At 40.0% G+C, this 26,414-nt stretch overlaps 1 protein-coding gene across 1 annotated transcript in view; it reads right to left on the reverse strand.

Annotated features, from left to right (window-relative positions):
• Positions 1 to 708: 708 nt before the first annotated feature.
• Ola1 (Obg like ATPase 1) overlaps positions 709 to 26,414 on the reverse strand; it is a 138,774-nt gene continuing 113,068 nt past the window's right edge. The window contains exons 8-11 of the mRNA XM_059260699.1: positions 7,834 to 7,974; positions 7,051 to 7,147; positions 4,909 to 5,031; positions 709 to 1,628 (exon numbers count right to left, since the gene is read on the reverse strand). Coding sequence (XP_059116682.1) covers positions 1,527 to 1,628; positions 4,909 to 5,031; positions 7,051 to 7,147; positions 7,834 to 7,974 — 463 coding nt within the window. The 3' untranslated portion in view covers positions 709 to 1,526. The remainder of the gene's footprint in view (positions 1,629 to 4,908; positions 5,032 to 7,050; positions 7,148 to 7,833; positions 7,975 to 26,414) is intronic.

A 26,414-nucleotide genomic window follows, 5' to 3' on the forward strand; every position in this document is an offset into this window, starting at 1 on the left:
CAACACCACTGCAGCTTTGTTTCAATCCGCAGTCACCAGTTTCTAAGTTATATCCACACTCCACTGAACTATCTAGTGCTTATTTACTGACTGATTATTTTCGAGACAGGATCGTATGCTCTAGCCTAAGTTTGTCTGGAACTTCACTACGTAGTTCTGGTTGACCCATCCTCCCAAATGCTGCGATTATGGGCTACCATGTCCAGCTTCAGTCTGTTTTTTGAGGCACGTTCTCATTATGTTGCTCAAGTGGGCCCTGAACTCACTATCTTCCTGCCTCAGTCTCCTGAGTGCTGGGATTACAGGCTTATGCTACATGCCAGGTAACTGCATCTGCTTTAAAATCTCTCCTCAGGGCAGCCTAATCTCCCTAAGAAACACTCTTCCTTCCCCTCTTGTGCACCAATACTCCTACATAACAAACTCCTACAGTAAGAAAGAGGTTCAGCTGGGTCTGAGCCCTCATTTCTTGGAAATGGCTCCTCTCGCACTTGGAGCACAGAGGGGCACTCAGGGTGGGCAGAGTTGAGGCTGCCTTAAAAGGACGAGATGGCAAATGATCTCCAGGTAACTAAGCTGCAAATACTTCAACAGCAAGTGTGAAGGACGTTTCTAAAAATGATTAAAGCTGAATTGTTTCTCAGTAGTTTTTAAACCAGTGTATGAATCTGAATTGAAATAAAAATGCAACCCCTCAGAAACAAAATGTCAGTTTTTAAAATTTAATAATTTTAAAGAAAAGTGAAAATAAAGATGTCTTCCATTTGGTTAGAACAATAACAGCAAACAAAATTAACTAATGTTGAAACAAAATGATTTTCTTTTTGGGTGGAGTCACCTATGTTATAACCTTTGAAATATCACCGCTATCATCTTTCAATAAATGTCCATCTACAAATTAATTAATTTTTTGAGACAGTCCCTGGTATCTTATTCTTCTAATTCCCATGAAAGACTCACTTTTAAGATACAATGCAGCTGCCCCACACTGACAGTGGCTGTACCACACACACAAGCCTTAAATTCTGTAATCAGCAGCGAGCAGGTGCCATATCGCATTCAACACACCACAGCCAGTCAATACAGACATCCCCAAACACACCAAGGCTGGTTTTGTCAATGTTTTATTGAGTGTAGACATCTGGAGTACTGTAAAACATGCATTATCTGTAGATTCAAAAAGGAGCAAGCCACATTGTCCTCACTGTCAAACGTGTCAGGCTTGGCATACATGATGGAGATTAATGGAGTATCATGAGAGTAATATGGTTCTTGAAAAGCTTCTACAATCTGAAGGAGGGTCTTAATCACGTGAAAAGCAAAGCTGTTCACGTTTAGTAACTCGCATTTCATTGAAGGTACACAGTATTTTATAATTTAAAAACAAATAAAAATAATTTGTTTGTAGAAGATTTCCACTTCTAACTTTGTCTCTTTAGATTTCAGAAACTTTAATTTAAAAAACAAAACCCCAAAACCCAATATATGCATTTTAGAAGTATGTTTATCTGAGCAATAACTAAACTTTATTTCTTTTTTGGTTGCTGAGGTGTATTAAATTTGAAGAAGATAATATCTCCATCTTCAACAATATAATTTCTGCCTTGTTGTCTGTATTTTCCAGCAGCCTGCAAAGAGAAAAAACAAGAGGAAATGGCTTATCACTTATAACTAAATACACAGGAAAAACAATGCAAAGAAATGCTCTGTGGGTCATGTTATAAAAAGGATGAAAAAGAAGAGAAGAAGTATGGGAACACACACAAGTTCTAATGCAAAGAAAAGCAGACCTACGGCAGGACTACGTTTCCACACATACGTGTACATAATGGATTCTCAGTCACTGTTGATACATAAATGTAATTATACCAATATCATTAAGTTTCATTACATGCTGTTTATGGTACAATTCTGATGTGTCTGCAAACATCAGCAAGTCACTCTAAGAAAACCCATCAAAGGAGGCAGAAAAAAGCTACAAGTGCTTTGTTGGCTTAAAGAACTCTTTGGTGACTCTGGTGACATCTTAGAGACAGTTTGCTCTAAGAAACACTGTGCTCAACTGTGGCACACATATGTGAATTTCTTGTGCTCAACTGTGGCACACATATGTGAATTTCTTGTGCTCAACTGTGGCACACATATGTGAATTTCTTGTGCTCAACTGTGGCACACATATGTGAATTTCTTGTGCTCAACTGTGGCACACATATGTGAATTTCTTGTGGCCCAGTTTGATCTTTTCCACAGTGCTGAACAAGTGTGCATTCGGAAATTAACTTGGAAGTTTACTAACAGTGTCGTGACAAGCACACTCTAACAGGTTGGAACTGCAGACAGCTATTTTTCCACTTGTAGATCAGTCCGCAAAGCACCTGATTCCACCTGCTGGTATGCAGATCCAGACATGCTCTTGGTAACTGTACATAGACAAAGCAGGTTCATCGCATGGCCAGCACACACTTCAGGCTCCTCAGCACCCACACTTGACACTCACACAATTAGCAGTCTCCTGCGACCCCGGCACCAAGTACTCCATGGGGACCTGAGGATCCTTTGGAAAAAATTCTCAAAAGTGTTTTCCTTCTACTAGAATTTCTTGAGAACATGAAAACTTTGTCCAATGTAAGATTACTACTTCCTATTGTCAATACTAAAAGTTCAAAGCCAAGTGGAATGATAATAATCATAGTAAAAACACTAAAAGATCATACATCTGAGGTTTAAAATCAACAAAGCAGACTGAAAAGCCCTCATGAGCATATTTTTGATAGTGCACTACACAAAGACTTTTGCCTACTAGTAACAAATATGCTTTTAACATGAAGCTTAGCTTTAAAAACACGATGTGCTTTATCATTCTAAAAGATATAACTAAATATTCACATGATTTTTGTAAAGATGTGATGTACTGAAAGCCATATGCTACGTATTTCTAGAATCTAAGGCCTACTATTATTAAACTATACAGACAAGTTAAATGAAATACATATTGACATGACATATTAGTGTAAGTTTATATACTTTGTTACACTCAAGTTTACTATTAATAGTGACAGTGTTTCTTTAAATTCTCTAGAGACCATTTAATCCATTTCCACTGCTATCAGAAACACTGGTTGAAAAAACAATCAATACCCATTTGTGAGTCTTGAGTATGTATTAAACCAGACACGTCTAAGCAGTTCATTTGCACTTGAAAGCGGCCATCTGTAGAAGGCAGCTTTCCCTAAGCAGATATGATTGCTAATAGTGTGATAGCCCTGTAGACTACAAAGCCACAGAGCCATTCAGTGTATAGTTCACAGCACTGCGCTGAATTAGCTATGCTGCACCGGTGGTAGAAACACACACACACACACACACACACACACACACACAGAGTTGTGTTCTCAAGCTCAAACTTCTTGTCATGTACAAGTGAACACTGTTGAATACGGAGTATAAAGCAGCTCATAAATCTTTCATTTAGTCAGAGTTCACAATTTTAAATGTTAGTTTTGGAAGTTAAAAACCCACAAGACATTTAGTGATATTCTAGGTGGAAAAGCCAGATGCCAACCTTTCCCTATTTATGATATAAAGCACTCAGCCTTACATATTATTATAAGCAGGAAATATCATTGCACTGTGTATTATAGTTTCTGAATTGTTAAAGTAGTCACGATTCACGTTATCTATTATAACAAAAAATCTACTAAGGATTGGTAAAAACCAACTTAGCATATGTAAGTATGAAAAGGAAGCTTCTATCTTGACTTCTAGAAAGGGAAAATATCCTCATTTGAATCTTTTATATGAAAAGAAATATATGCTAATGTGATATAACATGTCGGAAAATCAGATATTTTTAAGTCTCATTAGTATTCTTGACAAAATTCACCATTAATATTTACATACTTATCTATATCAATACAGATGACACCAATGAAATTAATGGCTTTGTTTAGTTATAAACTGTAACTTATTCTTTTTTTTTTTTTTTTTTGTAAATCCAAAATGGTTTTCAATACTGAATCACTTATATGAAGATTTTTCCCTTCCTGCTTCTAAGGTTCCAAGAGTCCCATTAAAACCATGCTGTTTAATATGAGTACTCTAATAATACTGGTAAGAATATACCAAACTTGAAATATCTTTCACATTCCTTTCAAATTATGAAACAGTCAACATAAGAGTCCTATTTAAATCATTCAACATTTTCTATGACAGTCTTCAAATTAAATTAAAGCAGCTACCTACAAGGTCAACTTTAGTTAGGTGAACTACCTACTTATTGGATATTAATACGTTTCTTTGTGTAGAATCAAACAAGCTAGAAAAATGAATTTGCAATAGAACTCAGATTAAAACTCGCTTAGTACTCATATTTAACACTGCTTCACTATCTGTGTCTGTAAATCAAATTATAGTTATTAGCTAAAAGAAAGCACAATTTTGGACCTGCCCTCTAGTGTTGAAAAAGCAAATCAAATTCCCAAAGATCTAGGAAAAAAAAAAAAGAAAAGAAAAGAAAGAAACCCATGAAGTTTCAGTATCGTTCAGCAGGTTCACCTGACTAGGCACCATTATCTGTTTCCTTGACTTAACCAAAGGTGTTTATTTCTAGTTCATATACTCAAATGGATTACTATGACTTTTTCATTAGCTACCAGTGAACAAATTCTTTTTTTTTTATGTGACTTAAACGTCTCTTTTTATTTTCAGTTAGAGAAAAGCAAACACATAAACAAATCCCCTCCATACAGCTCTCTAAAACTGGCCTGAGAGCACATGGGCAGCCCCTCATCAGGGGACAATGGGATCCTAACAGGCTAGCAGCACACAGTTAAAACAGCTGTAATTTATCATGGGTACCACATGAGTGCTAAAATTATGAAATTTGCAAGTAAAAAAGTCATTCCTTACCTTGACTGCATTTTCAGAACCCTCCTCTTTAAAGTCTTCGTATTTCATGACTTCAGCCATAATGAATCCCTTTTCAAAATCTGTGTGAATCTTTCCTGCAGCCTGAGGAGCCTTCGTTCCCTTCTTTGAAAAGGACCAGAGAAAACGAATTGCATTTAAGATGACTGATTATAAGCACCGAGTTTTTTCCCTCTGATCTGTAGTTGGCTCAACTCAAACTTGAGTTTAATAGCAGTTAGGGTGTCAGCCACACAATCAGTACATTTTCATCAGTGGACACTGTGCAGCAGATTGAACAGACACGTCATAGGTGTTAAAGGGATACAGCTCATAGCTTTGTTTTTCCTAACAGTCATCTATGGTTTTATTGATTTAGATGCACTGGTGGGGTTTGGTGTGGGTTTCATTTCGATTTTCTATTCTTCACAGTGGAAAAAAAATAAAGATTTTTAAGTAACTTTCAAGTTGAATTATAAAAGGTTTAAAAAAGATAAAAAGCCCTCAAAATTTCAGCTGCTCTAAAGAACATATAAAAGTCAATATATAAAGGGATATTTTAAGGCATTTCTAGTGAATCAAATAAGCTATGGTCAGCAAATAATTTTGACATAATCAAGAAATGTTAACAGTAAGATTTTTGAATATTTTTTATACTATACCCTGCCTCTAACCATCATGAAGGAAATTCAAGTCGAGATGGGAAGAGAAATATCTTGTAATTACCCCATATGCTAAATTACAAGAACATACATTCCAGACAGACACAACAACTACAGAAAGAAATCTGAGAAATAATGGTGACCGTGAGCTGCTTAATAAAGCATGTTCAAGTGCTAAGGAGCCTGACACTACAGAGCACAGTTTTTACAATAAAAGATGTATTGGGTGAATGTGGCTACTCGCTGATGCTTACCTGACCGAGTGTCACAGCATATTAAATCATGGGAACGAACAATCAGTCTTAAGACAAACCAAGCTTTCATGTTTCAAACCCAGTGAATGCTCTTTCCTGCTTCACACACTTCAGTTGGAAGTTTTAAGGCTTTAAAATACATCTTTTAAATATACAGTAACAACAAACACTGGCAATTTGTTTACCAACTTGGCTATGCTTTGACATTATTTTTAAAGTTTATATAAAAGGACCTCGGTTAGAAGTCAATCAGACACTTTTCTTCTTCAAAGGAGGAGACATAAAGGAGAGTGAATCTTGGATTCACAGTCTTATCTAACACTACTGACCATCTCCATGTTTCTATCCATACCAAAGAAAAACAGAACAGAAGCCCAAGTCAGAACAGTACCGATCACCACAAAGCATGTATTTTAAACAGCCTTAGTAAAGACTTACTGAGACACTGAATCTAAAAGTTCCAACCTGTTTATATTCTGTAACACATCATTTAGGACTATATATATTTCAAAATATTTTTCAGTAGGAAATACTATATTACAATATATTTACACTCAAAAGCAAGCAAACCATTATACTTCAGTCTATTGTCCTCTGGGAATAAATTAGTCACTCTCCGTAGTCAAATTCAGTATACACTAATATCTACAATATGTATCACACTCTTAAAGAAGTTGAACACGTAACAGTGAAAACAAACATCACTTCTATGAATTCAATAGAAAAGAATGAATTATTGCACACTGAGTTTAGCTTTTTGAGCCCAACTGTGTATCTATGAAGAGCATAATGATGTCATATTGCTTTTATTGCTGAAATGTAATCCGAGCAAAGCAAAGGAGGAAAGAAGCACCCGCAACCCAAACAAACTTAGTGAATACAAAATGAAAAGCAACATCAATTTCAGCACAGACAAACCCAGTCACACAGATTAAGCAAGCACAATACTGGTACGTCTTATCTCTGACCACAGGAGGAGGGTAGGCAGATTCTACAGGATGAAGAAATTCAGACTATGTAATAGGCAGAATCAATTGTTACCTGCCTCAATCAATGCCGCTCCACTTTCACTGTTCAGCAGCTCACAAATAATTAAAGTTATCCTGGACAAAAACCTCATCTGTAATGACTAGCTAACCGCCACCATGACAAACTTCAAAGTCAGTGATATTAATCTGAATTCAATAGTGTGGAACTGGATAGAGCTGATGAATAAGTATGAATCTTACCCTGATGGTCCACGCACGCACTTCATCTGGGCCTGCAGTGAAAAAGTATTCTAGCTGGAGGGCTGCAAACCCAGCCTTAATGATCTTTGGCAAAGCACTGAAATAAAATGAAACAAATTCACTCAACATTTAAGTTGACTCTGCCAGGGATCCGTCTAGAACTAAAATGATTCATCTTAAGCAGATAATGGTAAAGATATTAGTAAATGACCATTTATCTTCCATAGCACACTTGAAGAGGTCAGAGAGCTGGGGCTATTTCTTAAAACACCCATTCTAAAACTGGCTTTAATTGTATTAGCCTGAAGCATTTTGAACTGTTTACTATTAAAAATGAAAAACTGTATCTTCCCAGACTACAACTATTTTCATCCAATATTAATTATTTCCAGAACTTGAGCCATGAAAGCAAAATTATTTGATTGAAACCCAATCTTCTAACAATATATTATTGTTACTCAGAAAAAAACTACGGCAAGTGATTCACCCATTCCCCTCCCCCCACTGAACATGACGAAAGCGTTTTGGCGATCATCCCTCCTCAAAAATATACATAACTAATACCTATGTTATAATTAAAACACTGTTCGGAGATGACAGATGACAGTTAAAAACTTAATTTCAAATAAATCTTTTCACTCTGTCTCATGGTAAAGAAAGGAGAAGATTCCCTCTTTATAATGGTAATTACTCTGTCATTTATTATTCTATCAGCGCAAGCAATTAAATTACTGCAAGGAAATAGTTGATAATAAAGTGTAGGGAAAATGAATGCTAATTAACCTTTGTGTCATGTTCGCTTCCAGATACTTCTGTCTCTCCTCAGCACTCAATTCTTGCAACTTGAGTTCCAAGGCCCCACTAAAAGGAATGACCAAGGCACCTGGGTCATACTTGTCCACCCACTCTTTAATTTTTATCAACCTGTAGACAAAAAAGGGCACAACATTATCTTGTAGTGCATGCATGACTGTACCACATTCATTATTATCAAGTAGCACATACATATTCATAAGAACTGCACGGTTTTATGATGCCATCTTTTTGTGTATAGCTTTCCAAGGTCAAGGCATTAGCAGGCAGCGATTTCTTCAGGTACACTCGGGGATTTTCTATTGTCATCTAGTTTTACTTTAGCACACTATCTATAGGGACTCTATTACAAATATTACCAACTTTTTAAAATCAAACTGAATTTGTTCCGCATTAACACCTGTACTTCTGAACAAGACTCTGTTTCATAATGTCTAATGTCCTTTACAAAGTAAATTTTAGAAAAGAGAAATCAAAGTTGCTTATACAGGAATCATACTTAGAAATGCCAACTAATTTTGAAGCATCTCTGAAAAATAATTTGTCCTACCCAGATATCTACTGACTGGGTTAGTTCCTTCCTGAATGAATAGAACCAGCAGCTACCATTGGTTTCCAGGGAGGTTTCTGCTAACATTAGCAACAACAACAATAACAACAACGCAAAATACAGATTTACAAATATAGCCAATTAGGTACATGCTATCCTATAAATCCAAACTTCCGTAGGATCATAAATAGAAAGACAGAGGAAATCAATTCCTTTGATCACCAAAGTTATGGAAAGCCAAGTCCATTAGGAAACATAGTAGCTATTGCCTGGAAAAGCACTCTGAGTCTTCCTCCTCCTCTAAAGTGAGCATTTCTGAAAAGTAGTGATTAGAATTGAAGTGAAACAAATGTACCAGATAGAACTAAAAGGTTCTTCTCATGGTTTCTTCTTCTCGGGTCAGGACCTGTTTCTAAGCCTGCTGCAGAAGTGGAAATAATAACAGTACATATTATACTGTAAAGAACCTAGGAGCATAACACATCCACTAAGCAGGTAATATCTTCATCATTCCCATGTAATCATAGCATATTCTCCTATGAGTCTAGGGGTTTTACCCAGGGCTGCTTACAGATTGGGATAAGTACCGTAAGTCACTGGGGTCTTACATCATTCTATCAGCATCCTGTAGTTTACATTTATTCTTGATTGGTGCACACACACTTGATCCCATGTGCCATGGAGGTCAAAGGACAACTTGCAGGAGGCAGTTCCCTCCTTCCACCATGTAGGCTCCAGGAGCGAACCTGGGCCATCAGGTTTGGCGACAAGCACTTTTACTGCTGAGCCATCATTTCGTTGGCCCCACCCTCCTGTATTGTGACTAAAGCTTAATAGGCATTATTGGCAAAATACTGTGGGAGAAATATCTTCAATAATCAATGTTCAGCTACTTTTAAGGGCAAAGAAAAGGAAGAACTAAAGACCAAATTCATCAAAATTCAAATATCAACCAAAATGGCAGGAATTCAAATATCTATTAAAAAGTTAAGAATATAGCCAGGTAATGGAGGTGCATGCCTTTAATCCCAGCACTTGGGAAGTAGAGGCAGGTGGATCTCTGAGTTCAATGCCAGACTGGTCCACACAGTGAGTTCCAGGACAGTCAGGACTACAGAGAAACCCTGTCCTGAAAAACAAGAAAGAAAGGAAAGAAAGAAAAAGAAAGAAAGAAAGAAAGGAAGGAAGGAAGGAAGGAAGGAAGGAAGGAAGGAAGGAAGGAAGGAAGAGAATATGGCCAGCTGCACAGGATTCAGGATAGAAAAAGAAATGAAAATTCATACAAGGGTTGCATATGCTTATCATACAAAGGTAATTACATATTTAATGTTATTAGTGACTTTTGACCTTCATAATATTTGTATCTTTTGTTTACATCCTAAAAAAGTATACTGACCCCTAAGAATTATTTTGGAATAAAGTATATGGCCTTAAATTATTATTTAAACTTGGTATTTTCTTATGGAAAATTATGAAGGGTATAACAAAGCAAAAAGGGGACTTAAATAGGCATTTTTGCATATAATAACATGGCATTCTACTTTATAGGTAAACTATTCAAATCTCTATATTAAAATGTTATCATTAAAGGCTTAGTAACAGACTTTTATTTTACAAGTTAGAATCAAATGTGTCATTTTAAAAAGCACACCAAATACAGCTTCATGAAAGGCAAACAGAACAAACCCATGTGCAAGGATAATGGAAAATGTCATATATCTGTCTCTTAAGTATGGTCAACATACCCAGTAAAGCTAAAACTGTTAGGCAACAAGGTAAGAAATAATTATTTTGGCTAAAACATCAATTCAGAATAACAATAGTTCTCCCAGTCATTTCCACAGCCTTTCCTGCAGATCCTCAGAGGGATTATTTGCATTCCTCAGGTGTTCTACTGTACAATTCAGATGAATAAAGACTCACAAATCAGTTCTCTACCGCCAATGTGAGACTTTGATCTGGTGAATACACCATTGTACCTTAACTATAATTGGCAAAAAACCTGACAGTGTAGAGCATCACACGCTTAATAACAAAGGGCCGATCTCAAAGTGTTGACAGATGATCTTCATAATGCAGAAGCAGAGCGGGCACGGTTTAGCAGTAAATGAGCGCCGAGGTCTAAAGGTCTCTAAAGTGACTGCCATCAGACCTGCTCCAGCCTCACTGAAGAAAAAGGTACCGTCACACTCTCGGGAAAGTGAGTTCTGCTCATTGCTGCTGCCTGGCTCCACTTTTGTGACTCTGCTGTCACAGACAGCACGGGAAGATGAAAAGTGACAGGCTCTTTGGCTGTCTGCTTTACTTTTGTGACTTTCACTATCAAACAAAAGTGAGAAACAGCCCAAAGTGATTTTTAATTGCATACTTGAAATAAGCCTTGGGTAATTAAAAAATTAAGCTCAATTCAAGATTACAGAGGGAAATACATATAATATGCCTATTAGGTTTGATGGTTTTCAAAGTGTGATAATGAGGCTAAGATCACAAGTTTGAACCCCATAGGGACCTTCTGCAGAAAGACATGTCTATTCTCTTGCTACAATCCATGCCCCAAACTATAGCCAGCCATCTAGAAAATGTGTGCTATTGGCACCTGATGGACTCAGAAAATTCAAAGTTGAGCTCACTTGTCACTACTCCAATATATTTCTAAGCACACAGTCAACGTGTCTAAACAATAAAATGTCTCAAGAAAGCCATTCAGTTGCTAGGGACCGAAACTGCGATATGAAATCGTCATGGAGTGTCAAATGACAGGATGGCAGGGAGAGACGCAAGCATCAGGAGGGACAGAGTACTTGCAGATTTCAACCGTAAACACCGCGGTCAGAGCGCGCAGGTTACCAGTTTACACGCGCAGATTACTGCCAGGGTATCCGACCCCCTGATACGGAGCCCAGCTGGTTAGAAGGGACAACGGGGAGCACCGCAGTTGACCTGCACTGTCCCCCAGGCAGCAATCACACCAAACCGGACAAAGAAGGGACAGCTAGTTCTGAGCCTAGAAGGGCGGGGCCTTGAGCTATACCAGCAGGTCCCAACCTGTCAGACTTTAGCAACGCAAACTCTCCAGGATTGTTTCCATGTAGAAATCCTAGGTTCCAAAATCTGGTATTTCCACTGGGTTACTTTACATCAGTGGTTCTCAAGCCTTTCTGGGGCCAAAAGACCTTTTGCAGGGGTCTCATAACAGATATCCTACATATTAGATATTTACATTACAATTCATAACAGATATCCTACATATTAGATATTTACATTACAATTCATATCAGATATCCTACATATTAGATATTTACATTACAATTCATAACAGCAGCAAAACCACAGTTAGGAAGCAGCAACGAAAACGCTTTTACGGTTGGGGTCCCCACATGAGGGACTGTATTAAAGGGCCGAAGCGTTAGAAAGGTTGAGAAGCGCTGCTCTACATCCTGTGGGCTTCTTTTCCTAGATAGTAGCTTTCTTATTTTTTATGGTTGATGGTGCTGGGCACGGAACTTAGCACTCTTGTGCACTTAGGCAGACCACCACTGAGCTACCTTACCTGTTTTATTTTGGGAGGAGGGATATTATTGTTTAATAAATTATCTGTCCCTTTCAACAAAAAATTCTCTCCAAACTGCTTTTTACATTTAGCAGTCAAGTTCTAAGGGAGTCTTGTGGTCCTGGAGTGAGATGAGATGCTGTCTTAGTTAGGGTTTCTATTGCTGCAACAAAACACCATGACCAAAAAGCAAGTTGGGGAGGAAAGGGTTTATTTGGCTCACACTCCACATTGCTGTTCATCACTGAAGGTAGTCATGACACGAACTCAAACAGGCAGGATCCTGGAAGCAGGAGCTGATGCAGAGGCCATAGAGAGGTGTTACTGGTTTTCCCCTGGCTTGCTCAGACTACTTTCTTTTAGAACCAGGACCACCAGCCCCGGTGTAGCACCACCTACCGTGGGCTGGGCCCTCCCCCATTGATCACTAATTGAGAAAATGCTTACAGCTGGATCTCATCGAGTCCTTTCCTCAACTGAGGCTCCTTCCTCTGATGACTCCAGCTTGTGTCAAGTAGACACCGCAAACCAGCCAGTACAGATGCATCTACAGTATAGTTTTGATTCTTTTAGGAAAAGATCCCTTGGAAGTCCCGGGCTCTGAGTCATTTATTTTTAAGGTTTATTTATTTCATTTTATTAGTTATATGAGTGTTTTGTCTGATGTATATATGTGTGTCTCTGGTGCCTGTGGAGGTAAGAAGAGGGTATTGGATCCTCTGAAAGTGGAGTTACAGATGGTTGTGAGCCACCATGAGGGTGCTGGGAACTAAACACAGGTCCTTTGCAAGAACAGCCAGTGCTCTTAACCACTGAGCCATCTCTCTAGCTCTCTACCTTTTCATTTTTAAGTTTAGTGTTTCTGCACTTGGTTACAGGCAATGTCTGGGTGCAGCAAGTGTCAAGCTCCTGAGCTTTTGTCTGAAGAGGTGAGGTTACCCGCTGGCGGTGCTTTGAAGGAAAATGGCTCCCAAAGGGAATGGCACTATTAGAAGGTGTGGCCTTCTTGTTGGAGTAGGTAGTCTGGTTTTGTTAGAGGAAGTGTGTCACTGGAGGTGGGCTTTGAGGTGTCATATATGCTCAAACCATGTCCGGTGAGACAGACCACTTCCCGTTGCCAGAGCAAAATGCAGAACTCTCAGCTCCCTCTCTAGCACCATGTCTGCCTGCATGCTGCCATGTCCTACCATGATGATAACAGACTGAACCTCTGAACTGTAAACCACCCAATTAAATGTTTTCCTTCTAAGAGTTGCCATGGTCATGGTGTCTCTTCACAGCTCAAGTTGGTACCAGGGACCGGGTATTGCTGTGATAGGCCTCACCACACTTTTGTTTGAAGGGATGTGGATCTTGGGGCTGTGGATTAGAAATGTAGTTGAACACTTGAAGTGCTGCTCAATGGGCCTTACTAATTGGAGCATGGAAGACAGTGGTACTGAGTGTGATTTGAACTTTGGGTGTCTGGATCAAGAGGGTTCACAGGAGAAGAATGTTAGTATGTGGCCTAGAGACTGGTCTTGTGATATTTTGGTGAAGAATGTGGCTGCTTTTTGCTCTTATTCGAAAAGTCTAAAGAGTCTGCCTGAGGCTAAAGTGAAGAGTTTTGGATTAATTCCATCGGCAGAGGAAATCTCAAAACAGCCTAGTATAGACTCTGTTGTGTGGTTATTAATGTTATGGTGAAAAGGAGCAAGCTGAACAAATAAAAATACAAAGTGTACAGATTGAGAAAAGGGGTACCAGGAAGTGTAATGGAGCTATAATCCTGTTTTCAAGAGATAAACGAATTAAGAAATGGAATAAAGGGCGGTGGTGGTGGTGGTGGTGGTGGTGGTGGTGGTGCACGCCTTTAATCCCAGCACTCGGGAGGCAGAGGCAGGCAGATCTCTATGAGTTCGAGGCCAGCCTAGTCTACAAAGCGAGTTCCAAAAAAGGTGCAAAGCTACACAGAGAAACCCTATCTCGAAAAACCACAAAAAAAAAAAAAAAAAAAAAAAAAAGAAAGAAAAAAAGAAAGAAATGGAATAAAGGGAGTGGTGACCTATGGGCAAGATCCCACTCTGTTAGGTTTCCAACTTGTGGAAAGGAATTAAAGAAAAGCTTAGGGGCTGGAGAGATGGCTCAGTAGTTCAGAGCATTGGCTGCTCTTCCAAAGGACCTGAGTTCAATTTCCAGCACCTACATGGCAACTCACAACTGTCTGTAACTCCAAGATCTGACATCCTCACACAGACATACACGCAGGCAAAACATCAATGAACATAAAATAAAAATAAATAAATTTTAAAGAAAAGCTTAGAGCCCTGTGGTGGTACACACTTTTATCCTAGCACTCCAAAGGCAGAGGCTAGCAGATCTCTTGAGGCCAGCCTGGTCTACAGATCAAGTTTCAGGACAGCCAAGCTTAGGCAGAGATGGAAACCATGGAAAACAGAAAGCTGATGAAGATGGAATTGAACAAGGAGGCCATGTTCCAGCCCCAGTAAGCAGTAGACCTTGGCAGTTTCAGCCATATGGTTCTGGCTTTAGAGTCCTGGAACTCTCTTTGGAGACCAGGCTGTCCGAAAACTCAGAGATCCTCCTGCCTCTGCGTCCTGAGTGCTGGGATTAAAAGTGTGCACCATCGCTGCCCAACTAGCTCAGCTTCTTAACTGAAAACTCTACTACATACTCACTTCATAGTGTTCTAATACCATAACTTTAGCCTTTCTTGGCTGTCCTAGAACTTGCTACGTAGACCATGCTGGCCTTGAACTCACAAGAGGCTTTGCCTCCCAAGTGCTGGGATTAAAGGTGTATACCACCATGCCTGGCTCAAGCTATTTTTTAAGCCAACATTAAGAAACTTAAATATTAAACTTCAACTCAAACATGGAGTACTGAGGTATACTCTTGTATATAAACAAACTGAGATTCGCAAACAATACTTTCCTTACCAAAAGAAACAGGACAATCTCAATAATACTATTTGATATTTTCCATAAAAGCCAAATTCTTGCAACTTAAAACATGCCTAAGCCAGTCTTCTCTAGCATATTTTAATGAGGATTTTGTCTTCTTTTCTAGAGCTCATGTCCCTGTAGCTTTTCAACGATCTCTAGCCCATTCAAATTCAGACTGTATGTTCTGAAAGTACTTCAGAGATCAGTCCAGCACTAGGTCCAAATTACACTGCCAATCATGGTACCTTTGCTGCACATCAGAACTTCTCCATACTTGCTCATTATCCTTTGCAATATCAAAGTTTATCTGATTTTTAAAAATGTGACACACGGTACTGTCGGCCTCTTACTCATGCCTTCTACGGTTTTGTGTCTGTCTGTGTGTGCGCAGTGACATCTGCTTCTGACTGAAGGTGACTGGTAAGAAGACCCATAGGCCAACATTCAGAAAAGGCCACCGTTTACAAGAGGCCACTGCAGTGACTTAGCAGCCATCAGGCGGTTCAGCTAGCCTTGGGTGAGCTAGCTCTGGCATGTCTACACTGGGAAACACTGAGGCCACGCTCTCCTTCCTGCAGCTTTTCCTCTTCTATTACACCGTTCAGAGTCCAAAGAATGCCTTCCAGACAAGACAGTCCTCCCCATTTCCCAGACAGGACCACTGCAAATTAAGGCTGTTTCACTTGTGGTCTAAAACCAGAAAAGACAAGGGCAATTAGGGAAAAGTAAAGTTATTTTCCTAAAGATTATTTTGTAAACAAATGACAACAACTAATAATGGGACCTACAATCAGATTTGTACCACATGCAACATATAATGACTTTTTTTTTTTTCTTCAGAGCTGAGGACCGAACCCAGGGCTTTGTAAGCTGAGCTAAATCCCCAATTCCAACATATGACTTTTTAAAGTCAAAGAGTTAGCTCTAGAAATTCAGACATCAACTTTTCCAAATTTTCTACCTTAAAGTAAAATTACTAAAGTACAACTTTACTGATAGGCATTCTCTGAATGGAAGCCACTAAGGAAGTCCATAATTGGGGCTGGTGGCACAAGTCTGTAATTCTAGCTACTCAGGAGGCTGAGGCAGGAGGGCTGGTAAGTTTAGGGCCAATCTGACCAACAGAGTGAATTCCTGTCTCAAAACAAAAATCTGTAGCTTAGTGGTAGAATGCTTGCCTAACATACATGACTCCTTGGGTCTGATCCTCAGTACTGAAAAAAACAAAACCAAAAACCAAAAGGAAGTTTGTAATCTAAAAAAAGATAGAGCCTAAGTGGTAGTTGCACAGGGCTTTAATACTAGCATTGGGGAGGCAGACACAGGCAGATCTCTGTGAGTTCGAGGCCAGCCTGGTCTTCCAGGACAGACAGAGCTACACACACACACACACACACACACACACACACACACACACACACACACACACACAGAGAGAGAGAGAGAGAGAGAGAGAGAGAGAGAGAGAGAGAGAGAGAGAGAGAGAGAGATATCTTGTCTCAAAAACCAAAACCAAAACAAAACAAAAAGTCAGGCTGGAAGAAAGAAGAAATACCAAGATCTAGTTTCGACTAGTGTGTAGAAGTCTACACAGTGTCGGAAAGACAGCCTCATGTTGTCACAGGAAGAGATGTCAAGTTTTGGTGTTATGGCCTAACTTCATGGGGCTCTAAGTAGAACAATGCCAACTGTGACAGTTCAGCTCTAACTCCATCACTTGAGTACATGTTGGGAAGGCAGAATCTGCATTTTTAATGAGACCCTAGGTCATTCATGCACACATTCCATTTTTAGTAGCACTAACCTAAGTCTGTGAAAATAAGACATTTAATGTAATGTACAATGAAATGACTGTGTAGGGCACAGACAAGGCAGTCAGCGTGTGACCCATTCCACCAATACAGCAAAAAGTGATAGGTGAATCCTGCTGCTATGTCTCCTGGGCTCAAAACCAGAAACAGAGAAGGTCATGAGAATGTCTACAAGTCTAAGAAGACGTTCTGTCTGAATCCCATGCCATGTCAAGACAGTTTCAGATTGACAGTAAAATGATGACCTAATTCAGACACATAGATACGGTTAGCATTCTGTACTTTGTTAAAACACAATTATGCTATGCGCCTCCATACCTGGAAAAACATCTGTAATCTGTTAACTTTTGGGTCCAGATTCTATTAGGAAGGATTTCAGTACAGGACTTGGTGGAATGAAAGGAATACTGCTATAAACTTTCCTACGAAGACCTCAAAGAATCGCTGTGGTCACCTTACAGTGTATGTGTGCTTGTGAGTGCTTATGAAAATTAACAAACTTGAGAGAAATGAGCATTAATTTTGCAGCAAATAAAAATTCACTCTGACTCCTTTTTCAAGAAAAAAAGTCTTTGACTCTACTAACAACTAGAAAGCTATCACAAAATCCAAATAAATGAAAGATGTTAGGATGAGTAGGCAACTATAAAAACAAAGCAGAAAAAGTGGAATACATGTGGAAACACATATAACTAATCTCTGATGGCCTTGTAATCAATATCTGAAAATAGTTACTTTGTTTAACAGAAAGGCTACATTAAAAACAAAAAGAGTTCTTTGGGCTGGAGAGATGGCTCCCAGCACCCACATCACCAGGCTGACAACATCTGTAACACCAGCCCCAGGGGATCCAAAGCATGGGCTTCCAAGGGCACTTGCATGCACCTGCACACATACCCATATGTAGATTCACACACCTACACATAATTTAAAAAAGTTCCTTGCAGTTAGTAAGCAAACAGAAAGAAAGTATCAGGGTAAATTCAAATCAGCTCGAGCCAATCACAGCTGATTTCCTAGCAGACACACTGAGAATGGCCTGGAATAGCCTACCAGGAAGCCTCAGGGCAAGGTTTCGAAGTGTTCATGAGGCTCCTAAAAAGAGAAAGGAGGGTCTCAGAGGCCATGGCTTAGATCTCACCACTGGTACATGAGCAGTCAACATGTGAAGTAGGAAGGCTAGGAGAGATGCTTGATCTAGGTGATAACATGGGGACGTTGACTCAACCCTCTCAGGACACAGGCTCCCTTTGGTCTTCTTTTGTATCTTTTGGTCTGTCCTTGTTATAAGTGCCTAGCAGCACCCTGATACTGCTGCTTCCCAGGGAATTACCCTCATTTAAGTGACCTCTTAACCAGAGCAACATCAATGTGTCCTTTAAGACACAGTCCTCCTTTCGACAAGCTCCCACATGGATAAGAGCCAGCACAACATTCTACCTATATTATAAATGGCTTATTTTGCCCCTTTCTGGTCTCTCTCTCCTCCCACTATAGAAAAACTATTGGAGGGGGTCAGGGTCTTGTTATGCAGCCCTGGTTGTTGTCAAACTTGTGAGCCTCCCCCACTAAGTGCTGGGATAACAAGTGAATGCCACCATACTTGGCTTTAGATGTCCCTGTCCCCACAGTAGCGGTTGAATACAAGGTCTCAATGCACTAAATAAACACACAGTTTACCACCAAGCTATATTCATGATCCCTCTGGTTTTTTTTTTTTTTTGAGACATGGTCTTATTAGGTTGCCCAGGCAGTCCTTGAACTTATGATTTTCCTGCCTTGGCCTCTGGAGTAGCTGAGATCACAGACCTGCATCATCAGACCAGGTTAGAAAAAAACTTAAGATCAGGTCTGTGTCTTTGTTCCTTGCCATCTCCACAAAGCATTCCTAAGCACAACACCTGGCACACAGTGTGTCTTAGTTAGGTTTTCTCTTGCTTTGAACAGACACCATGACCATGTCAACTCTAATAAAGGAAAACATTTAACTGGGGCTGGCTTACAAGTCCCCATAGTCTATAACAGTCTTTTACAGTCTCAAACCTGTAAAAGTCCAAAGTCTCTTCAGAGACTTATGCAATCTCTTAACTGTAATCCACTGGAAATTTCCTCTGCCAAAGCTGTTAGTCCAAAACTCTTCAATTTAGCCTCCAGCAGATTTTTTTGGACAAGGGCAGAAAGCAGCCACATTCACCAAAATACCAGATGATCTCTAGGCCAATATTCTTCTCCTGTGAACCCTCTTGAGCCAGGCCCCCACAGTTCAAATCACCCTCAGCACCACTGTCTTCCATATTCCTACTAGGATGGCCCATTAAGACCCACTTCAAGCATCCAACTGCTTTTCTAATCCAAAGTTCACATTCCTCCAAACAAAAGCATGCTCCAGCCTATCACAGCAACACCCTAGTCTCTGGTACCAACTTCTGTCTTAGAGTTTCTATTTCTGTGGAGAGACACGACGACCATGGCTACTCTTAGAAAGGAAAACATTTCATTGGACTGGCTTACAGGTTAAAAGTTTAGTCCATTATCCTCATGGTGGGAAGCATGATGGCACACAGGCAGACGTGGTGTTGGAGAGGCAGCTGAGCATCTAAAACCTCAAAGCCCACCCCCAGTGACCTACTTTCTCCAGCAACACCACACCTACTGCAACAAGGCTACATCTCCTAATAGTGCCACTCCCATAAGCCTTTGGGGGCCATTTTCTTTCAAACCACCCCACAGTGGATGCTCAAATACTCTTCGTAATTCAGACTCAGCATCTTTAATCTAAAATGCTCTGATATCCAAACTTTTTGAGTTCCATGATGCTAAGAAAGTTTCAGAATGACAAGCACTTCAGATTTTCAATTAGGGGTATTTAATCAGTTTATACAAACTTTGTACAAATATAACAAATCTGAAAACCTCTGAAATCTAAAACATTTTGAAACTTTGGGTCTCAAGCATTTTGATCAAGGGCTAGTCAACTTCTAAATAGTCGAGTGACTCCATTGGCTATTTAACATCTTAGTTTGGTCATCTATAAAATGGTCTCTGTTAGCAACTACAACCTATTCCGAGTTTCCTGAGGGATTTCCCATGGTGCTGGGAAGAAAAAGGAAGAGACAGCAATGGCGGAGCTCTGGGAGCTGGGACTGAGCTCTGGGACACACTCTTGCACTTCAATCAGAGCTTCTTGACTAGTACGTTGGACTTCTGAGTACGATTTCATTGGAAGACAGAACTCTGTTGTTTTCAACCATTCTAAAGGTCACTGATGAGTGACCTTCTTCAGATGGAAAACTGCCATGCCAGGCATGTGCCCAGCATACAGAGGAGCCAATACTGAAATCCTCAAGCACTTCATCCCCATTCTGCTCAGGTATACTTCTCAGCATCTTTTTAAATAGCCTTCCTTCCCTTTTCTGTCCCTCTCTACTTCCACACCTTGACTTATTTCTCTTTACAACGCTTACATTGTGCCCTTGATAATTTGTTCTTATACACAATAATTTATTCTTATTGCTGGATCCATTTGTCCATATTTTATCAGTCATTTTCAACACCACTTAGAAAAGTGCCCAGCACAAGCAGATGTGATGGGAGCCATAAGACTAAGTGACCCTTGACACACATGCCGCCATATTTGGGCTTCCCTCCTCTTTTCCTAGATCTAGGCCTTGCTTAAGTCTCCATAGCACCAGAACCTCTTCTCAGAAATCAGGTGACCGCGCTGCAGTTAGGCAGCTAGGCAAGAATAGATAATCCTCATAGCAGCATTCCCTGCTGGCTGAACAACCCATGATTAAAGTCCCCTCCCTGCTTGCACCCCCCTTTGTCCCCACCTATATATGCCTTAAGAGGAAAATAAAATTTTGGAGCTTGATCAGACGTCCTGTCTTGCTCTCATTCTTTGTGTCTCTTGTCCCTCTCTTTCGCCGGCCCTCCCTTCAGGTCCCTGTTGAAGACCCCGCTGGCCGGAGCACAGATGTTCAGTAGATGTTAGGTGGACCAATAAACAGAAGGAATTAAACTTACTTTTTTTTTTTTTCCTGAAGAAAACATTTAAGAGCTGGGGAGTTGGCTCTGCTGATGAAAGTACTCTATTCAAGCATGGGGACCTGAGCTTAGATCCCTAGAATCCATGTAAAAAGCCATGTGTATGCACTTGTAATATCAGCTCTGGTGTGTGTGTGTGTGTGTGTGTGTGTGTGTGTGTGTGTGTGTGTGTGTGTAGACAAAAAGGATCACAGGAGCTTGCTGGCCAGCCAGGCAAACCAAAAACCAGTGAACTCCAGGTTCAATGAGAGACCCTGCCTCAAGGGAATAGGCAGAAGAACAGCAGAGCTGGGCACATCTTCCTCTGACTTCCATGGTAAATGCACTGGTACATACAACTGCATATACATGCACACACATGCACACATAAGGGCAGCTAAAAGAATATTCAGAAGGATGTGTAATTCCTACAGATTCTGCTTATCTGTCTTCTGTAAAACTAATGTCTAGAAAACAGTACGCTACAATGAAACTGACCATTGGAGGTAGGCTTATTTTTCAGCTGGAATGGTAAGTGAAAATCACAACAGAATGGGGGAGGTGTAACTAATTGTTGTATTGCTCTATCAACAAAAATAGAATCTTAGGGCCATTTTGTGAAGAGATTAAATGGTTGTATGTGTTCTTAGCCTCCTGAAGCAGCCAGTTTTTCCACACAGAGTCTTCAAGTAGGAGATTTAGAAATCGAATCTCTTCTTTTCTCTCCTTGTGAGATTTTTTTGTTTTGTTTTGTTTTGTTTTTTTTGGTGGTCTTCAGCTACCTTCTTACACTTTATGAGGAACCTCATCTAAGGTGATAGCAACAATGCTACCAACAAGACGGCTGTTCACGCCATGAACTCCTGTGCATGTACTGGAAATCCCGACACTTGAGGAGGAAAGCCAGAAGTACACTCAACTGTAGGCTGCTTCGCTCATAAGGACACTGGCCCTTGGCCAGTAAGTTTAGAAATGCCCAGGCTGGTAAAGCAGAAAGGAGAGCAGAGAAACTTCTGGCCATGCTTTAGACACTACTCTGGCTGCAGAGACAAATATGGACCAAAGAAAAGCAGCTGTGAGAAGAGCTGCAGCAGAGATGCACAACTCGCTGTTTGACTGAACCATGACTTTCAATGGCATTACTATGGCAAAACGTAGTTACCCTGCACAGGTGCCTCCTCCTGGTGCTTATACTGTGGTGCCCTCTAAATGCCAGTGGGTATCGGGAACCTCACGAAGGGCCAAAGAGCTTCAATTCTAAGAGTGGACAAGGAGGATCTTCTTACAAGTCTGGAATGTTGAAAGGCAATAAGCTTCAGGCCATTAAGACTAGTCCAGACAAAACACAAAAGTAGATTCTCCCCTGGAAAGCCTGGGGAAAACGAAAAGGAACAGGAGAACAAGCAGACCTGTCATCCTCATCTCTACGGGGATGAAGACTGAGAAAGTCAGAGGAGAGCAAAGCAGCACCTCCATGGAGACAAGAGGAATGTGAAGATGGAAAGGATGGTGATGATGAGGATGGGGAGGAGCTACAAGCCAGAGTTGGTCAGGATGATGAGGCTGAGCAAGGAGAAGATGAAGAGACAGTACCATGGCTCTCAAGATTTAGGAATCTTAATCCTACTATTTCTTTACCTTCTCCATGTCCTCCACATGCTCAATGATCCATAACTGCCCTGCACCTGATTCCTTTTCACTTCTTTTAATTTCCTTAGTAGCTCTGTTAAGTCTTACTCTGTAATTTTGGCCTCCTTACAACCTAACAAAAGATGTTTGCTTCTTATTTAAAAAAACTAGAAAGGTAGGTCAAATTCATTCCCAGTTTTTATCTGATAACTTGAATCCTCAAGTTTCACTGTGCAAGTATCAGAATGAACAGCTCAAACCTAGGATGCTTAGCTTCCTCCATGTTTACTCCCTGAATGCTCTGCATGACCTCCAGTAACAGAGCTGTCTGGGGCACTGAACGAAGGAGGGAATGAAGAAGAGACAGCCACATGCACAGGCAAGCTGGGGACAGGCAGACTGTGCTCTTGGATGGAGAAATGGCAGCAGCAGCCCAGAGGCTCAGCGTGTTTATTAGATACTGTCAATGGTGTGTATAACATGGAGGCGGGGTTACTGCAGACTGCTGAACAAGGAGGTGGGATTATTACATATAGATAAATAGAAGGTTTATGGTATAAAGCTGGATAAAAGAGCTAGGCTTAGTTAATCATGGTGGGAGCAATATCTGTAAACGCCAGGAGGAAGAAAGCTATGGTGAACATTTTCTGCACAAACTATCAACACTCACACTCAGACCCCCAAGGAAAGCTTTGCCATTTCACTAAGCCTCATGGGGGATGGGCAGATACTCTGCCATTTCCCCTGGGTCTGACGCTATGCTCCTTGATATGGCCCTGCACATGTCAACAGCATACATTCACTTGGGGCTTTCTCCACTCCCAGTTACTAAGACTTGTATCAATCATTAGTGGCCCCAGAAAAGCACATTTTGACACTTAAGAGCAGTGTTTCTCAAAATAGCTTGTGCACAACCTGTGAAATCCAGGGTTTTAAAAATTATCTAAGGTTAGGATCTATAGAAGTAACAATTTATAAAACTTTGTCCTCTGGTGTGTGAGTTGAGAGTCACTACTGAATCTGTATGTTGTTGGCAATTTTAAATATTACCTATAGAACAGTTCTACAATTATAGTTGTCATGAGTTATGAAGCCCATATTTATACACTGAGACTAAAAAACTCTGTTAGCTACAAGAAAATTTCCAACTATGGGATGACCTTATACAGGATAAAATTATTTCCCAGATTAACCACTCCCACCTTTTTTGTTCGAATAAGTACAGTGCTAGGAATATACAAAGAACTTTTATTGTTATAATACAAGAATAAAAAGATAGAACCTAAACAAATACAGGAAAAGACTGAATAGATCGTTCTCCAAGGAGGACATACAAACAACAATAAGCATATAAAAAGATGATCAACACTACTTATTAGAAGAACATAAATTAAAACCTTCATGAGACACTACTCCACATCTAGGAGGTTACAAATAGAAGCACAAAAAATAATAAGTGGCATATCCACGCAAGACAGTATTATTTAGTCAAAAAAGGGAGAAATGAATTATTTTAATGCGTACAACAATACAGATGAATACTGACTGAAACATTATGCTAAGTAAAACAAGCCATATCATGCATGATTCAAATAACATGAAGTAGGTGAATTCAAGTAGGCAGACAGTAGATAGGTGCCTGCAGGGGTAGGTGGAAAGGGACTGCCTGTTAATGGGCATGGCCTTCTTTTCCGTGTTATCAAACTGTTCTGATGGTGACACAGTTCGAGAAACCAAACCAAACCAAAAACACCAAAAAAAAAAAAAAAAAAAAAAAAAAATCCCAATAAACTGTGCACCTTAAAAGGGAGGATTTTGTATATGTGAATTATTATATATATGTATATAATTATACATATCTACAGATAGGAAGATTAAAAAAACCCTAAAACCCTGAAAGTAAGCTAAAACTAATCTAAAAACTAAAAAAGATAAAAAACAAACAAGTTATAACAGTTCCACATTATGATTCTGTTGAACTTTCCATGTTTCCATAGTCCAGTCCAATAAGAACCCCACAGATTTGAAGTAAGGCCAATGCCACTTCAAACTATAGTTCAAGTACACAGTAACTATGTGATCCTGGAAACACCATTTGAGCTTTCTGAGCCTCAGTTTAATCACCTATAACAAAAATCACACCTACCTTGTAGGCTCCATTTTCAGTAAAGTGCTCTAAAGAGAAGACCTTTGAAATGCTAACCTCTAACCTCAGTTGTCAGTGTGTGTGGGGGGCACATTCTAGTTGCAGGAGAGTTAAAATTTCTGTCAGACTGTCCACATGTAAAAGGAGTGGGAACTGGCCGGTGGCTCACACCTTTAATCCCAGCACTCAGGAGGCAGAGGCAGGCGGGTCTCTGAGTTCAAGGTCTGTAGCAAGCTTTCTCGTCAGACTTTCTTGGACCACCAGCCCACAAATAATGACAGAGACTTATTATTTCTGAAAGCTTGGTTTTAGCATAGGCTTGTTTCCAACTAGCTCTTATAACTTAATTAACCCATATTTTAAAAAATCTATGCTCTACTACGTGGCTCCGTTACCTCTCCTCAGTAAGGCACGTCCAACTTGCTCCAAGTCTGCTGGGGATCTGTGGACCTAGATTCCTCCTCCTCTCTCTCCCTGGAAATATTGCCTATCCTTTCCTGTCTAGCTATTGGCCATTCAGCTCTTTACTAAAGCAATCACAAGGCACCGTAGGCAGAGACACATCTTTATAGTATAAACAAATATTCTATAACAGAGGCTAGCCTGGTCTACATTTCTATGAGACCTTGCCTAATCAATCTGTATGGAGAGGGAGGTGGTTTGCTGAAAGGAGAGAGCTTCAGGCACACTAACGGCAGAAACATATGCTGAAAAATTATGTAGAGTAGGTAACATTATGCTAGATCTTGGTGAATACAACTTTGAGAAAGGAATGGAGGGAGTAGGGAAAAAAAGAAAGAAAGAAAGAAAAAAATAAGAAACTGCAAAAGAGTGTAAGTTTAGGACAGAGGAAATGAGGCTCTGGAGACACAGAAAAGGGAGAAGACACAGTGGATGAGGGACCGACATATTTAGTGATCTTTAAAATTACAGACTTACAACACTGAGGTTAGAGTAAGAAAAGCAGCAGCAATAATAATAATAAATTCAATAAAAATAGTAAGCCAGAATTTTATGAGGCCAGGAATAAAGTAAGGAATGTCCAAGGGGAAGATACATGAGTGTTAGGTCCTTCTTCTGAAGTCATCATATGTCAGCCACTTGAGGACGGTTCCCTAGTCTCACAGGAGCTCATCTTATGATCCCACTTGTCCATGTCCTCTACCCATAATGCAGGTGTCTGTGCATCTCATGAGGCAGCGGACACAAAGATGAAAGCAAGACTGAGTCATGGGTGTCCGCATCTCTGGAGCTGAGAAACAAGGAACTTATAAAGGGGGAGTGGTGACCCTCACACAAACTTCCGTACTCTGGAGGGTACAAAATCCCTCTCTGTAGAGTAGAATTAGCTTCAAAGAAGTTAACTGAAGCCATGTTAGACAGGAAATGAAGCCTCCGAAACAAGCAAACAACCAAGCTACTTTCTAGCCTTTCCCCATCGATGGTGTGGTGTGCAACCTGGGACGTAGCTTCCAGCTGCTTCTGAAAGGTGATCTGGTCTCTAGCAGGAATGTTTGCTTCCATTTAGTACAAACAGTCTTATGTAGAGTACCAACTGGTCTGTAATGAAAGTTTTGACACAAGAAAAAAACATTGGGAAATACATTGAAGAATTCTAGTCACCAAAGTTTTTAGTTTACAGCTTATAGTTTGATCTAGCAATCAACAATAAGCCAGAGTCTGTTTTACTAAAGATATTATATGAAAAATAAGAATTTTTAACTAAAATGTAAGTTTATTTTTTCCCCTAAAACTTGGTTTTATGTGTATGAGTGCTGTGGGATAATGCTTTTGTACACTGGTTTAATAAAATGCTGATTGGCCAGTATCCAGGCAGGAAGTACAGGTGGGATAAGCAGACAAGGAGAATTCTGGGAAGAGGAAGGCTGACTGA

The sequence above is a fragment of the Peromyscus eremicus genome, chromosome 4 (assembly GCF_949786415.1).
Source record: "Peromyscus eremicus chromosome 4, PerEre_H2_v1, whole genome shotgun sequence".
In the NCBI taxonomy this organism is placed as follows: domain Eukaryota; kingdom Metazoa; phylum Chordata; class Mammalia; order Rodentia; family Cricetidae; genus Peromyscus; species Peromyscus eremicus.